This window comes from Oncorhynchus mykiss, chromosome 23 (assembly GCF_013265735.2).
Source record: "Oncorhynchus mykiss isolate Arlee chromosome 23, USDA_OmykA_1.1, whole genome shotgun sequence".
NCBI lineage: Eukaryota > Metazoa > Chordata > Actinopteri > Salmoniformes > Salmonidae > Oncorhynchus > Oncorhynchus mykiss.
Genome location: NC_048587.1, coordinates 8,734,204 through 8,751,707, shown reverse-complemented (window position 1 = coordinate 8,751,707; position 17,504 = coordinate 8,734,204). Strand labels below are relative to the sequence as shown.

Sequence of the window (17,504 nt, the reverse complement as noted above, 5' to 3'; positions counted from 1 at the left end):
AGGAGAAGTTCAGATTCAATCAATTTCACCCTGAAGCATAAAAACAGATAGTTTTCGTCCAAATAATTCCTTGTCTTCCTGACTGAACAGGAATACGGCCTGAATCCCAAATGGCATCCTATTCCTTATATAGTGCACTACTTTTAACCAGAGCCCTGTATAGGGAATAGGGTGCTGTTTGGACCCAGCCGGGGTCCTTCAGAGCGGACCGCCGGGCGCCGTGTTCCATTAGCTCTGATTGGTGTCTGCTTCTACATGACCAGACAGCCAAGAAGGTTCTTCCAATCACAGTGCCCAACTGTGATGTTCCCCCGTCAGCCGGTAGTTATTCTGCTCCGTGGCCTAATCACACGGCCCTGGAGAGAATCCTGGAGAAGGAATGAATACACCTTCGAGAGAGGGAGGGAGAGAGAGAGGGGGGAGGGAGGGAGAGTGAGGGGGAGAGGGAGCATAAGAGCGAGGGAGGGAGAGGGAGCATAAGAGCGAGGGAGGGAGAGCGATACAGAGAGAGGGAGCAGAAGAGCGAGATGCAGAAGAGCGAGGGAGGGAGAGCGATACAGAGAGAGGGAGCAGAAGAGCGAGGGACGGAGAGCGATACAGAGAGAGGGAGCAGAAGAGCGAGGGACGGAGAGCGATACAGAGAGAGGGAGCAGAAGAGCGAGGGACGGAGAGAGATACAGAGAGAGGGAGGGGGAGGGAGAGAGAGAGGGGGAGGGAGAGAGAGAGGGGGAGGGAGAGAGAGAGGGGGAGGGAGAGCGAGGGGGAGGGAGAGAGAGAGAGATCAGAAGAGCGAGGGAGGGAGAGCGATACAGAGAGAGGGAGCAGAAGAGTGAGGGACGGAGAGAGATACGGAGAGAAGGAGCGAGGGAGGGAGAGAGATTGAGAGAGGGAGCAGAAGAGCGAGGGACGGAGAGAGATACAGAGAGAGGGAGGGGGAGGGAGAGTGAGGGAGGGAAAGAGAGAGGGAGCAGAAGAGCGAGGGACGGAGAGAGATACAGAGAGAGCGAGGGGGAGGGAGAGAGAGGGGGAGGGAGAGAGAGAGAGAGATCAGAAGAGCGAGGGAGGGAGAGCGATACGGAGAGAGGGAGATTCAGAGAGAGGGAGCAGAAGAGCGAAGGACGGAGAGAGATACGGAGAGAGGGAGCGAGGGACGGAGAGAGATTCAGAGAGAGGGAGCAGAAGAGCGAGGGAGGGAGAGAGATTCAGAGAGAGGGAGCAGAAGAGCGAGGGACGCAGAGAGGGAGCAGAAGAGCGAGGGAGGGAGAGAGATTCAGAGAGAGGGAGCAGAAGAGCGAGGAACGGAGAGAGATTCAGAGAGAGGGAGCAGAAGAGCGAGGGACGGAGAGAGATTCAGAGAGAGGGAGCAGAAGAGCGAGGGACGGAGAGAGATTCAGAGAGAGGGAGCAAGGGAGGGAGAGAGATTCAGAGATAAGAGAGTCTGGATCTCAAGCCAATTGCCTCGCCAAACAATGAGCAGTAGCCCATCCGTTTTAAATGGCACTCTATTCAGAATGACACACCATTTTATTAAAGGGCTTCTGTTGTGTTCCCATCAGCACACCTATAATCAGCGCTCACCTGGATGTGGACGACGACGCAGACTTCGGCCGGCTGGTGAAAGGGAGGATTGAGAAGACCCTTCTGGGAGAGGTAGCTCGCTATTCAGCACGTCCTATAGCTACTCTACAGGGACAAATCTGTCACCGCTGTCAATGTCCCCCTTTTTCTCCACAACGTCACGAGTCACACGGTGGAGTGATTCCCGCTCCTGCAAGGTTGCTGTGCTGTTTTGAAAACGTGTGATTCTGGCATCGTGCTCAGCACTACAGTTTTCAATACTACATTTTTATTATTTTTTTAATTTCACCTTTATTTAACTAAGTAGGCTAGTTGAGAACATGTTTACAACTGTGACCTGGCCAAGATAAAGCAAAGCAGTGCGACACAGAGTTACACATAAACAAATGTACAGTCAATAACACAAAAGACAAGAAAAATAGAAAAACATCTATGTACAGTGTGTGCAAATGTAGAAGAGTAGGGAGGTAAGGCAATAAATAGGCTATAGAGCGTTGGACTAGTAACCGGAAGGTTGCAAGTTCAAATCCCCGAGCTGACAAGGTACAAATCTGTCGTTCTGCCCCTGAACAAGGCAGTTAACCCACTGTTCCTAGGCCGTCATTGAAAATAAGAGTTTGTTCTTAACTGACTTGCCTAGTTAAATAAAGCTAAAATAAAAAAAATAGAGGTGAAAATAATTACAACTTAGCATTAATAGTGGAGTGATAGATGTGAATGAAGTAAGAATGCTTGTGGATCACTATAATTCAGAACATGGTTCCATAGAATGCTGACAGGGTCTCACATTCAAATCAAAGTCTATTTGTCACATGCGCCGAGTACAACAGGTGTAGTAGTCCTGAATAAAACAGGTGTAGTAGTCCTGAATACAACAGGTGTAGTAGTCCTGAATACAACAGGTGTAGTAGTCCTGAATACAACAGGTGTAGTAGTCCTGAATACAACAGGTGTAGTAGTCCTGAATACAACAGGTGTAGTAGTCCTGAATACAACAGGTGTAGTAGTCCTGAATACAACAGGTGTAGTAGTCCTGAATACAACAGGTGTAGTAGTCCTGAATACAACAGGTGTAGTAGTCCTGAATACAACAGGTGTAGTAGTCCTGAATACAACAGGTGTAGTAGTCCTGAATACAACAGGTGTAGTAGTCCTGAATACAACATGTGTAGTAGTCCTGAATACAACAGGTGTAGTAGTCCTGAATACAACAGGTGTAGTAGTCCTGAATACAACAGGTGTAGTAGTCCTGAATACAACAGGTGTAGTAGTCCTGAATACAACAGGTGTAGTATACCTGAATACAACAGGTGTAGTAGTCCTGAATACAACAGGTGTAGTAGTCCTGAATACAACAGGTGTAGTAGTCCTGAATACAACAGGTGTAGTAGTCCTGAATACAACAGGTGTAGTAGATCTGAATACAACAGGTGTAGTAGTCCTGAATACAACAGGTGTAGTAGTCCTGAATACAACAGGTGTAGTAGTCCTGAATACAACAGGTGTAGTAGTCCTGAATACAACAGGTGTAGTAGTCCTGAATACAACAGGTGTAGTAGATCTGAATACAACAGGTGTAGTAGTCCTGAATACAACAGGTGTAGTAGATCTGAATACAACAGGTGTAGTAGTCCTGAATACAACAGGTGTAGTAGTCCTGAATACAACAGGTGTAGTAGTCCTGAATACAACAGGTGTAGTAGTCCTGAATACAACAGGTGTAGTAGTCCTGAATACAACAGGTGTAGTAGATCTGAATACAACAGGTGTAGTAGTCCTGAATACAACAGGTGTAGTAGTCCTGAATACAACAGGTGTAGTAGTCCTGAATACAACAGGTGTAGTAGTCCTGAATACAACAGGTGTAGTAGTCCTGAATACAACAGGTGTAGTAGTCCTGAATACAACAGGTGTAGTAGTCCTGAATACAACAGGTGTAGTAGATCTGAATACAACAGGTGTAGTAGTCCTGAATACAACAGGTGTAGTAGTCCTGAATACAACAGGTGTAGTAGTCCTGAATACAACAGGTGTAGTAGTCCTGAATACAACAGGTGTAGTAGTCCTGAATACAACAGGTGTAGTAGTCCTGAATACAACAGGTGTAGTAGTCCTGAATACAACAGGTGTAGTAGTCCTGAATACAACAGGTGTAGTAGTCCTGAATACAACAGGTGTAGTAGTCCTGAATACAACAGGTGTAGTAGTCCTGAATACAACAGGTGTAGTAGTCCTGAATACAACAGGTGTAGTAGACCTGAATACAACAGGTGTAGTACTCCTTAGTGAAATCCTTACTTACAAGCCCTTAGCCAACAATACAGTTTTTTAAGAAAATACCCCCCAAAAAACAAAAGTAAGAGATAAGAATAACAAATCATTAAAGAGCAGCAGTAAATAACAATAGCGGGGCGAAATACAGGGAGTACCGGTACAGAGTCAATGTGCAGGGGCACCGGTGTCGAGGTAGTTGGGGTAATTATGTACATGTAGGTAGAGTTATTAAAGTGACTATGCATAGAGGATGACAGAGTAGCCTGAGCTCCGCTAGCTGGCCTTTAGCCTGAGCTCCGCTAGCTAGCTGGCCTTTAGCCTGAGCTCCGCTAGCTAGCTGGCCTTTAGCCTGAGCTCCGCTAGCTGACTCGAATACTGAGCACTATCTCTCACCTCACAGGATGTCTGTTCATTATTCACCATTCAAGGATTAGTCTTGAAACTTTGATTTGCTTTTTATAGTTACAAATAATAATCGTATTTCCCCTGCCTTTTCAAAGTTTAATGTAACTATTAGGATGGCATTTGGACCATATAATAATCTAGCAGAGATGTTACCAAAAACAACCCTGTCATTTCAAATGCACAACACACAACACGTAACACTCGATTTGAAATACTGGCTCCTGCAAACACACTGTTTACGGTATACTTACTGTGTACTTGAAAATAAAATAACACCGTTCTGCCATGGCAACAGACAATCAATGTTTGCCCTTTGACTTGTAAACGATTGAATGTACGTATCAGACTCTTTCCCTGACAGATTTCAGAGTACATTGAAGAGGTGTTTCTGCCAGACGACTGTTTCATTCTGGTCAAGCTGTCGCTGGAGAGGATCAGACTGCTACGGCTAGAGGTACCAACATAGAAATACACTTATTCTAGTCATTCTATGACCTGTTCTATTCATTCTATTGCTATATTATTCTATGATGTTCTATTCCTTATTTTTCCATGACTATTTTTATTCATTCTATTTCTATGTAACTATTCTGTTGACTTTTTCTTTTTTGTTCTATATGACTATTATATGCATTCTATATTACTTCTATTCATTCTATTTCTATATGACTTTCCTATTCTAATTCTATATGACTATTCTATTCATTCTTTATGACTTCTATTCATTCTATTTCTATATGACTTTCCTATTCTAATTCTATATGACTTCTATTCATTCTATTTCTATATGACTTTCCTATTCTAATTCTATATGACTATTATATTCATTCTATATGACTTCTATTCATTCTATTTCTATATGACTTTCCTATTCTAATTCTATATGACTTCTATTCATTCTATTTCTATATGACTTTCCTATTCTAATTCTATATGACTTCTATTCATTCTATTTCTATATGACTTTCCTATTCTAATTCTATATGACTTCTATTCATTCTATTTCTATATGACTTTCCTATTCTAATTCTATATGACTATTCTATTCATTCTTTATGACTTCTATTCATTCTATTTCCATATGACTTTCCTATTCTAATTATATATGACTATTCTATTCATTCTATTGACTACACTATATAACAAAAGTATGTGGACACCCCTTCAAATGATTGGATTCGGCTATTTCAGCCACACCTGTTGCTAACAGGTGTATAAAATTGAGCACATATAATCTCCATAGACAAACTTTGGCAGTAGAATGGCCTTACTGAAGAGCTCAGTGACTTTCAACGTGGCACTGTCATAGGATGCCACCTTAACAACAAGTCAGTGTGTCATATTTCTGTCCTGCTAGAGCTGCCCTGGTCAACTTTAAGTGCTGTTATTGTGAAGTGGAAACGTCTAAGAGCAACAACTGCTCAGCCGCGAAGTGGCTGTCCTCGGTTGTAACACTCATTGCCGAGTTCCAAACTGCCTCTGGAAGCAACGTCAGCACAAGAACTGTTCGTCGGGAGCTTCATGAAATGGGTTTCCGTGAGAAGGGCAGCTGCACACAAGCCTAAGATCACCATGCGCAATGCCAAGTGTCGGCTGGAGGGGTGTCAAGCTCGCCGGCATTGGTATTTGTAGCAGTGTAAAGGCGTTCTCTGGAGGGATGAATCACGCTTCACCATCTGGCAGTCCGACAGACAAATCTGGGTTTGGCGGATGCCAGGAGAACGCTACCTGTCCTACTGCATAGTGCCAATTGTAAAGTTTGGTGGAGTAGGAATAATGGTCTGGGGCTGTTTTTCAGGGTTCGGGCCCCTTAGTTCCAGTGAAGGGTAATCTTAACAGTACAGCATACAATTACATTCTAGACGATTCTATGCTTCCAACTTTGTGGCAACAGTTTGGGGAAGGCCCTTTCCTGTTTCAGCATGATAACAATGCCCCCGTGCACAAAGAGAGGTCCATACAGAAATGGTTTGTCGATGAACTTGACTGGCCTGCACAGAGGCCTCAACCCCATCAAACACCTTTGGGATGAATTGAAACACCGACTGCGAACCAGACCTAATCGCATACCATCAGTGTCAGACCTCACTAATGCTCTTGTGGCTGAATAGAAGTAAGTCCCCGCAGCAACATCCCCGCTCTCTCGCTCTCTCGTTCTCTGCTCTCTTTCTCTCTCTCGTTCTCTGCTCTCTTTCTCTCTCTCGTTCTCTGCTCTCTTTCTCTCTCTCGTTCTCTGCTCTCTTTCGCTCTCTCATTCTCTGCTCTCTTTCTCTCTCTCGCTCTCTGACTCTTATCTATTTCTGTCTGTGTCTCTCCCCAGGTGAATGCAGAGACAGTCCGCTACTCTATCTGCATGTCTAAGCTGAGAGTGAAGCCTGGAGACATAGCTGTACACGGGGAGGCAGTGGTCTGTGTATCTCCCAGGGAAAACAGCAAGAGCTCCATGTACTACGTCCTCCAGTCTCTAAAGGATAACCTGCCCAAGGTAAGAGTAACGCTGTGTCCCAAATGGCACCCTATTCAGCCCACTGCTATTGACCAGGGCCCGTATTCCCTATATATAGTGAACCACTTTTGACCAGGGCCCGTATTCCCTATATATAGTGAACCACTATTGACCAGGGCCCGTATTCCCTATATATAGTGAACCACTATTGACCAGGGCCCGTATTCCCTATGTATAGTGAACCACTTTTGACCAGGGCCCGTATTCCCTATATATAGTGAACCACTATTGACCAGGGCCCGTATTCCCTATATATAGTGAACCACTATTGACCAGGGCCCGTATTCCCTAGATATAGTGAACCACTATTGACCAGGGCCCGTATTCCCTAGATATAGTGAACCACTATTGACCAGGGCCCGTATTCCCTATATATAGTGAACCACTATTGACCAGGGCCCGTATTCCCTATATATAGTGAACCACTATTGACTGGGGCCCGTATTCCCTATATATAGTGAACCACTATTGACTGGGGCCCGTATTCCCTATATATAGTGAACCACTATTGACTGGGGCCCGTATTCCCTATATATAGTGAACCACTATTGACCAGGGCCCGTATTCCCTATATATAGTGAACCACTATTGACCAGGGCCCGTATTCCCTATATATAGTGAACCACTATTGACTGGGGCCCGTATTCCCTATATATATAGTGAACCACTATTGACCAGGGCCCGTATTCCCTATATATAGTGAACCACTATTGACCAGGGCCCGTATTCCCTATATATAGTGAACCACTATTGACTGGGGCCCGTATTCCCTATATATAGTGAACCACTATTGACCAGGGCCCGTATTCCCTATATATAGTGAACCACTATTGACCAGGGCCCGTATTCCCTATATATAGTGAACCACTATTGACCAGGGCCCGTATTCCCTATATATAGTGAACCACTATTGACCAGGGCCCGTATTCCCTATATATATAGTGAACCACTATTGACCAGGGCCCGTATTCCCTATATATATAGTGAACCACTATTGACCAGGGCCCGTATTCCCTATATATAGTGAACCACTATTGACCAGGGCCCGTATTCCCTATATATAGTGAACCACTATTGACCAGGGCCCGTATTCCCTATATATAGTGAACCACTATTGACCAGGGCCCGTATTCCCTATATATAGTGAACCACTATTGACCAGGGCCCATATTCCCTATATATAGTGAACCACTATTGACTGGGGCCCGTATTCCCTATATATAGTGAACCACTATTGACTGGGGCCCGTATTCCCTATCTATAGTGAACCACTATTGACCAGGGCCCGTATTCCCTATATATAGTGAACCACTATTGACCAGGGCCCGTATTCCCTATATATAGTGAACCACTATTGACCAGGGCCCGTATTCCCTATATATAGTGAACCACTATTGACCAGGGCCCGTATTCCCTATATATAGTGAACCACTATTGACCAGGGCCCGTATTCCCTATATATAGTGAACCACTATTGACTGGGGCCCGTATTCCCTATATATAGTGAACCACTATTGACTGGGGCCCGTATTCCCTATCTATAGTGAACCACTATTGACCAGGGCCCGTATTCCCTATATATAGTGAACCACTATTGACCAGGGCCCGTATTCCCTATATATAGTGAACCACTATTGACCAGGGCCCGTATTCCCTATATATAGTGAACCACTATTGACCAGGGCCCGTATTCCCTATATATAGTGAACCACTATTGACTGGGGCCCGTATTCCCTATCTATAGTGAACCACTATTGACTGGGGCTCTGGTCTAAAGGGTTGAACTAAAAACGTTAATCTTGTGTCAGTCTTCAGGCAGGTCTCGCCATGGATTATTTTAGTGAATTGTTTCTTTCATGATATCAACAAGGGGCTTTATGATTAGAAATGTATAGAATTCACCAGGCGGTAATGCTGCCAAGCCTCTGTACAGTTCATTATAGTGTGTCCCCTATAATCTCCTCCCTCTCTGTCTCCTCTCCTCTCTCTCTCTGACTCCTCCCTCTCTCTGTCTCCTCTCCTCCCTCTCTCTGTCTCCTCTCTTTCTCATCTCTCCTTTCCTCCCTCTCTCTGTCCCCTCTCTCTCCTCCCCCTCTCTGTCCCCTCTCTCTGTCTCCTCCCTCTCTCTGTCCCCTCTCTCTCCTCCCTCTCTCTGTCCCTCTCCCTCTCTTCCCTCTCTCTGTCCCTCTCCCTCTCTGTCCCCTCTCTCCTTTCCTCCCTCTCTCTGTCTCCTCCCTCTCTCTCATCTCTCCTTGCCTCCCTCTCTCTGTCCCCTCTCTCCTCCCTCTCTCTGTCCCCTCTCTCTCCTCCCTCTCCTTTCCTCCCTCTCTCTGTCCTCTCTCTCCTTTCCTCCCTCTCTCTGTCCCCTCTCTCCTTTCCTCCCTCTCTCTGTCCCCTCTCTCCTTTCCTCCCTCTCTCTGTCCCCTCTCTCCTTTCCTCCCTCTCTCTGTCCCCTCTCTCCTCCCTCTCTCTGTCCCCTCCCCCTCTCTCCTCCCTCTCGCTCCTCCCTGTCTCTGTCCCCTCTCTCCTCCCTCTCTCTGTCCCCTCTCTCTGTCCCCTCCCTCTCTCTCCTCCCTCTCTCTCCTCTCTGTCTCTGTGGTGTTACTAGGTGGTGGTACAGGGTATCCCTGAGGTCTCCAGAGCTGTCATTCACATCGACGAGCAGACCGGCAAGAACAAGTACAAGCTGCTGGTTGAGGGAGACAACCTACGCAGTGTCATGGCAACCCACGGTGTCAACGGCAACAGAACCACCTCAAACAACACCTATGAGGTAACTAGACTGTAGAAACCCCTCCAAAAACAAACGGCAACATATTATCGTCCCATTTATTGGTCGAATTTAAAATGATCATCTCATTGATTGGCCTGAACCAATTCTCTCTATGACAGCTGTTGTTGTAAAAGTGGGGCTTTGTTAAATAAATGAATTGATTGAATTCCCCAATGTGTCTGTGCCGAGAACCAACAGACTGTTCTCTCCTCCAGAACAATCTACTTTCCCCGCGGCGGGGATCCTAGTTTGATCCCAGCATGAGCCTTAAGCATTTCTGTTCTGTCTGCTCTGTCTCCCTGCTGCTCCTCCTATCCTCCCATTTAATGAATCATACAAACATCAGTTTGGAATTCTAGTCTCCTTTAAACAGAATCGACTGATTGATTGTCTCTCTGTTTTTCCAGGTTGAGAAGACGATTGGTATCGAGGCTGCTAGGTCCACCATCATCAATGAGATCCAGTACACCATGGTGAACCACGGCATGAGCATCGACAGGCGACACGTCATGCTCCTGGCTGACCTCATGTCCTATAAGGTCGGTGAAAAGATGGAGAATGTTTTGTTCAAATACGAATAATAATGAGGGAGGGTTTTTTTTTTTAAGTTTGTTTTGTGACGACAGATGAAGTCCTCTGTTTGCAGTTTAGATGCAAAAATCCTGGAACTTTTAATACATTCCCTGGTTTTCCTGAAATCCTGGTTAGAGGATTCCCGTAATAAATCATGCAACCAGGATTTCTGGAAAAACTGGGAATTTATTGAAAGTTCCCAGAATTTTGCTAACCTGTGCAGGCCTACTCTCAGCTAATGTCATATTTTAACATGTGTTTTCCATTGAAATACAGTACCAGTCAAAAGTTTGGACACCTGCCTCCCGAGTGGTGCAGCGGTCTAAGACACTGCATCGCAGTGCTAGCTGTGTCATTACAGATCCTGGTTCGATTCCAGGCTGTGTCGGGAGACCCATTAGTGACCGGGAGACCCATGCGGCGGCGCACAATTGGCCCAGCGTCATCTGGGTTAGGGGAGGGTTTGGCCCAGCATCGTCCGGGTTAGGGGAGGGTTTGGCCCAGCGTCGTCCGGGTTAGGGGAGGGTTTGGCCCAGCGTCGTCCGGGTTAGGGGAGGGTTTGGCCCAGCGTCGTCCGGGTTAGGGGAGGGTTTGGCCCAGCGTCGTCCGGGTTAGGGGAGGGTTTGGCCCAGCGTCGTCCGGGTTAGGGGAGGGTTTGGCCCAGCGTCGTCCGGGTTAGGGGAGGGTTTGGCCCAGCATCAAAACTATGAAATAACACATATGGAATCATGAAGTAACCAAAAAACTGTTAATCAAAATATATTTTATGTTTGAGATTCTTCGAAGTAGCCACCCTTTGCCTTGATGACAGCTTTGCACATTCTTGTCATTCTCTTAACCAGCTTCATGAGGTAGTCACCTGGAATGCATTTCAATTAACAGGTGTGCCTTGTTAAAAGTTCATTCGTGGAATTTCTTTCCTTAATGCGTTTGTGCCAATCAGTTGTGTTGTGACAAGGTAGGGGTGGTATACAGAAGATAGCCCTATTTGGTAAAATACAAAGTCCATATTATGTCAAGAACAGCTCAAATAAGCACATTACTTTAAGACAGGTCATTCAATCTGGAAAATTTCAAGAACTTTTAAAGTTTCTTCAAGTGCAGCCGCGGAAACCATCAAGTGCTATGATGAAACTGTCTCTCACGAGGACCGCCACAAGAAAGGAAGACCCAGAGTCACGTCTGCTGCAGAGGATAAGTTCATTAGAGTTACCAGCCTCAGAAATTGCAGCCCAAATAAATGCTTCACAGTTCAAGTAACTGAACATTACATTCTCTAGCAACAGCTCTGGTGGACATTCCTGCAGTCTGCATGCCAATCGCATGCTCCCTCAAAACTTGAAACATCTGTGGCATTGTGTTGTGTAACAAAACTGCACCATTTAGTGGCCTTTTATTGTCCCCAGCACAAGGTGCACCTGTGTGTAATGATCATGCTGTTTAATCAGCTTCTTGATATGCCACACCTGTCAGGTGGATGGATTATCTTGGCAAAAGGAGAAATGCTCACTAACAGGGATGTAAACAAATTTGTGCACTAAATTTGAGAGAAATATGCATTTTGTGCTTATGAAACATTTCTGGGATATTTTATTTCAGTTTGTGACACATGGGACCAACACTTTACATGTTGCGTTTATATTTGTGTTCAGTATATTTTTTACTAATACAATTGCTCAAGAAAAATATTGAGTTTAATAAAAACAAAATCTCTGTGATAGGATACAATATGTATAATAAAGTATGTAATGGGTTTTAAGTAATAGGGTTATGTAATAGGGTAATGTAATAAGATAATGGAATAAGGTTACAGAATAGGATAATGTAATAAGATAATGGAATGTGGTTACAGAATATGATAATGTAATATGATAATGTGATAAGATAATATACTAGGGTTATGGAATAAGATGATGTAATATGGTTATGGAATAGGATAGTGTAATAAGATAATGTACTAGGGTTATGGAATAAGATGATGTAATATGGTTATGGAATAGGATAGTGTAATAAGATAATGTACTAGGGTTATGCAGTATGTCAATTTAATAAGATAATGTAATATGGTTATGCAATACGGTTATGGAATAGGATAATGTAATAGGGTTATGCAATAAGATAATGTAATGGGGTTATGTAATAAGATCATGTAATATGGTTATGGAATGGGATAATGTAATAAGATTGTGTAATATTGGTTATGCAATAAGATAATGTAATAGGGTTATGGAATAGGATAATGTAATAAGAATGTGAAATATGGTTATGTGCTAGGGTAATAGAATAGGGTTATGCAATTGGATAATGTGATATGATGATGTAATAGTGGTATGAAACAGGATAATGTGATACGGATATGCAATAGGATAATGTAACATGATAATATATAGGGTTATGCAATAGGATAATGTAATATGATAATATATAAGGTTATGCAATCGGATAATGTAACATGATAATATATAGGGTTATGCAATAGGATAATGTAACATGATAATATATAGGGTTATGCAATAGGATAATGTAACATGATAATATATAGGGTTATGCAATAGGATAATGTAACATGGGTTATGCAATAAGGATAATGTATTTTCCATCCATAGGGTGAGATCCTGGGTATCACCCGGTTTGGCCTGGCTAAGATGAAGGAGAGCGTGTTGATGCTGGCGTCCTTCGAGAAAACTGCCGACCATCTCTTTGACGCTGCGTACTTTGGTCAGAAGGACTCGGTCTGTGGTGAGTTTCAGGCTTCCTCTTACTGTTGCAGAGTCACAGAAATACAGCTACTCGATAACAGAGAATAAACTTTTTGTTGTCTAAAAAAAAAAAAACATCTGTCCTTTCCACAACTTCTCTCATTCATTGCACTGATCTGAAATAACTAATTAGCCACCTGTCAAGTGTTTTCACTTCAGATGAAATGGAGACGGAAGAGCGGTCGGATTTCCAGCCATTGAGAAAGAAATCCCAGACACGGCTGATTGAGCGCAATCTCTCTGTCTCCTCTGGTTCCAGGTGTATCTGAATCTCTCTGTCTCCTCTGATTCCGGGTGTATCTGAATCTCTCTGTCTCCTCTGATTCCGGGTGTATCTGAATCTCTCTGTCTCCTCTGATTCCGGGTGTATCTGAATCTCTCTGTCTCCTCTGGTTCCAGGTGTATCTGAATCTCTCTGTCTCCTCTGGTTCCAGGTGTATCTGAGTCTCTCTGTCTCCTCTGGTTCCAGGTGTATCTGAATCTCTCTGTCTCCTCTGATTCCGGGTGTATCTGAATCTCTCTGTCTCCTCTGGTTCCAGGTGTATCTGAGTCTCTCTGTCTCCTCTGGTTCCAGGTGTATCTGAATCTCTCTGCCTCCTCTGGTTCCAGGTGTATCTGAATCTCTCTGTCTCCTCTGATTCCGGGTGTATCTGAGTCTCTCTGTCTCCTCTGATTCCAGGTGTATCTGAATCTCTCTGTCTCCTCTGATTCCAGGTGTATCTGTCTCCTCTGGTTCCAGGTGTATCTGAATCTCTCTGTCTCCTCTGGTTCCAGGTGTATCTGAATCTCTCTGTCTCCTCTGGTTCCGGGTGTATCTGAATCTCTCTTGTCTCCTCTGGTTCCAGGTGTATCTGAATCTCTCTGTCTCCTCTGGTTCCAGGTGTATCTGAATCTCTCTTGTCTCCTCTGGTTCCAGGTGTATCTGAATCTCTCTGTCTCCTCTGGTTCCAGGTGTATCTGAATCTCTCTTGTCTCCTCTGGTTCCAGGTGTATCTGAATCTCTCTGTCTCCTCTGGTTCCAGGTGTATCTGAATCTCTCTTGTCTCCTCTGGTTCCGGGTGTATCTGAATCTCTCTGTCTCCTCTGGTTCCAGGTGTATCTGAATCTCTCTGTCTCCTCTGATTCCAGGTGTATCTGAATCTCTCTGTCTCCTCTGGTTCCAGGTGTATCTGAATCTCTCTGTCTCCTCTGGTTCCAGGTGTATCTGAGTCTCTCTGTCTCCTCTGGTTCCAGGTGTATCTGAATCTCTCTTGTCTCCTCTGGTTCCAGGTGTATCGGAATCTCTCTGTCTCCTCTGGGTCCAGGTGTATCTGAGTCTCTCTGTCTCCTCTGGGTCCAGGTGTATCTGAATCTCTCTCTCTCCTCTGGGTCCAGGTGTATCTGAATCTCTCTGTCTCCTCTGGTTCTAGGTGTATCGGAATCTCTCTGTCTCCTCTGGTTCCAGGTGTATCTGAATCTCTGTCTCCTCTGGTTCCAGGTGTATCTGAATCTCTCTGTCTCCTCTGGTTCCAGGTGTATCTGAATCTCTCTGTCTCCTCTGGTTCCAGGTGTATCTGAATCTCTCTGTCTCCTCTGGTTCCAGGTGTATCTGAATCTCTCTGTCTCCTCTGGTTCCAGGTGTATCTGAATCTCTCTGTCTCCTCTGGTTCCAGGTGTATCTGAATCTCTCTGTCTCCTCTGGTTCCAGGTGTATCTGAATCTCTCTGTCTCCTCTGGTTCCAGGTGTATCTGAATCTCTCTGTCTCCTCTGGTTCTAGGTGTATCTGAATCTCTTTGTCTCCTCTGGTTCCAGGTGTATCTGAATCTCTCTTGTCTCCTCTGGTTCCAGGTGTATCTGAATCTCTCTGTCTCCTCTGGTTCCAGGTGTATCTGAATCTCTCTGTCTCCTCTGGTTCCAGGTGTATCTGAATCTCTCTTGTCTCCTCTGGTTCCAGGTGTATCGGAATCTCTCTGTCTCCTCTGGTTCCAGGTGTATCTGAATCTCTCTTGTCTCCTCTGGTTCCAGGTGTATCTGAATCTCTCTGTCTCCTCTGGTTCCAGGTGTATCTGAATGCATCATCATGGGAATCCCCATGAACATCGGTACAGGACTGTTCAAGCTCTTACACAAGGCTGATAAGGACCCCACGCCACCCAGGAGACCCCTGCTCTTCGACAGTCCCGACTTCCACATCCCCTTGGTTACATAGTAGAACCCTGGGCTCGTGTCTGTCCCACACCCAACATCTAATAATGTAAAATAATATGGTCATTTAGTAGATGCTTTAATCCAAAGGCACCTACAGTTACAGTGACACATCTGCAGTATATGTGGCCATTGTGGGAATCAACCCCACAACCCTTACTGTACTGATCTGATCAAGGCACTCTCATTGTATATGCTGCTTTTGCTATCTCTGTGTGTGTGTGTGTGTGTGTGTGTGTGTGTGTGTGTGTGTGTGTGCGGTTAAGGTGTGTGTGTGTGTGGGGGGGGGGGTTAGGGTTAGGGTTAGGGTGGTGTGGGGTTAGGGGGTGTGTGTGTGTTTGTGGCGTTGGGGTGGTGTGTGTGATGGAGCAAAGAGAGCATGGGGCCTCTCCGTGAAGCTTCATATAATAACATCTTCCTTTTGGCTTTCTGTTTATTGTGTTATTTTATACCACTTCTTCTAATTCACAGGACTACAGGTGAGAGAAGTGCCTGTCAAAACGTCTCCAGCTCTTCCACAATGGAACACGGACGTTCCCCTGTTTTTTTATTTGTTTAGTCGTGGCCTCATGTTAACTCTTTATTATGTTCCTCGTCTGTTTTCCCCACGCTTCCCCTTTCTGAACTGACAATAAAGTGACGCTGGAAAGAGAGACGCGTTGAAGTCACTGATTTGATTAGAAAATATGGTTTGATGTTGTTCACTGGCTGAAAGGAGCCTGTTCCCAGGTCTGTAGAGTTTGTGCTTGACGCTGAAAGGAGCCTGTTCCCAGGTCTGTAGAGTATGTGCTTGAGCCAACTCTCCTGACTGTCATTGACACACAGCTTTGTTATGCCATTCATGTTTGGTGTGACACTGATTTGAACGACCTTGAGAGGACTTGGCTGAAGCACAGAGCCATCTGGAGCCTGGTTACGATGAACCCTGTGTAATACTATGTTGATAGCCTTGGATGCCCAGGCTTCTCTCCTGTTGCTTCTTAAGGTGAGGTTGACTATATGGTGACTGTTCTCTAAAGCCTCAATCAAATTGGCTTTTTGGGTTTACTGCTTGGCTTGGATTGGGGCTTTTCTCAGTGGTTTAAAACATCCCTCTACTGTAATTATGGATGTCTTTAGGTATGGATGTCTTTATGGATTAAAACATCCCTCTACTGTAATTATGGATGTCTTTATGGATTAAAACATCCCTCTACTGTAATTATGGATGTCTTTAGGTATGGATGTCTTTATGGATTAAAACATCCCTCTACTGTAATTATGGATGTCTTTAGGTATGGATGTCTTTATGGATTAAAACATCCCTCTACTGTAATTATGGATGTCTTTAGGTATGGATGTCTTTATGGATTAAAACATCCCTCTACTGTAATTATGGATGTCTTTATGAATTAAAACATCCCTCTACTGTAATTATGGATGTCTTTATGGATTAAAACATCCCTCTACTGTAATTATGGATGTCTTTATGGTTTAAAACATCCCTCTACTGTAATTATGGATGTCTTTATGGTTTAAAACATCCCTCTACTGTAATTATGGATGTCTTTATGGTTTAAAACATCCCTCTACTGTAATTATGGATGTCTTTATGGTTTCAAACATCCCTCTACTGTAATTATGGATGTCTTTATGGTTTCAAACATCCCTCTACTGTAGGTAGGCACTGTGATAGTCTCAGAGGTCCGTTAAAAGCGCAGAGAGCATCATGAAGAACAAGGAACACACCAGGCAGGTCCGAGATACTGTTGCGATAATATTGAAGTGGAAGGAGTATCAGACCACTGCAAATCTACCAAGACCTGGCCGTCCCTCTAAACTTTCAGCTCATACAAGGAGAAGACTGATCAGAGATGCAGCCAAGAGGCCCATGATAACTCTGGATGAACTGCAGAGATCTACAGCTGAGGTGGGAGACTCTGTCCATAGGACAACAATCAGTCGTATATTGCACAAATCTGGCCTTTATGGAAGAGTGGCAAGAAGAAAGCCATTTCTTAAAGATATCCATAAAACGTGTCGTTTAAAGTTTGCCACAAGCCACCTGGGAGACACACCAAACATGTGGAAGAAGGTGCTCTGGTCAGATGAAACCAAAATTAAACTTTTTGGCAACAATGCAAAACGTTATGTTTGCCGTAAAAGCAACACAGCTCATCACCCTGAACACACCATCCCCACTGTCAAACATGGTGGTGGCAGCATCATGGTTTGGGCCTGCTTTTCTTCAGCAGGGACAGGGAAGATGGTTAAAATTGATGAGAAGATGGATGGAGCCAAATACAGGACCATTCTGGAAGAAAAACTGATGGAGTCTGCAAAAGACCTGAGACTGGGACGGAGATTTGTCTTCCAACAAGACAATGATCCAAAACATAAAGCAAAATCTACAATGGAATGGTTCAAAAATAAACATATCCAGGTGTTAGAATGGCCAAGTCAAAGTCCAGA

The 17,504-nt window shown here is 44.5% G+C and overlaps 1 protein-coding gene across 4 annotated transcripts in view; it reads left to right on the top strand.

Moving 5' to 3' along the window:
* LOC118943825 (DNA-directed RNA polymerase III subunit RPC1) overlaps positions 1 to 15,645 on the top strand; it is a 77,051-nt gene extending 61,406 nt beyond the window's left edge. For 3 of the 4 annotated variants that reach the window (XM_036959859.1, XM_036959861.1, XM_036959862.1), the window contains 7 exons: positions 1,557 to 1,650; positions 4,619 to 4,711; positions 6,578 to 6,742; positions 9,372 to 9,536; positions 9,944 to 10,075; positions 12,716 to 12,848; positions 14,909 to 15,336. In XM_036959859.1, coding sequence (XP_036815754.1) covers positions 1,557 to 1,650; positions 4,619 to 4,711; positions 6,578 to 6,742; positions 9,372 to 9,536; positions 9,944 to 10,075; positions 12,716 to 12,848; positions 14,909 to 15,057 — 931 coding nt within the window. In that variant the 3' untranslated portion in view covers positions 15,058 to 15,336. Of the gene's footprint in view, positions 1 to 1,556; positions 1,651 to 4,618; positions 4,712 to 6,577; positions 6,743 to 9,371; positions 9,537 to 9,943; positions 10,076 to 12,715; positions 12,849 to 14,908; positions 15,337 to 15,524 lie in introns of those variants that run through there. The other variant, XM_036959860.1, reaches the window with a different exon arrangement.
* The last annotated feature ends 1,859 nt before the right edge of the window (positions 15,646 to 17,504 follow it).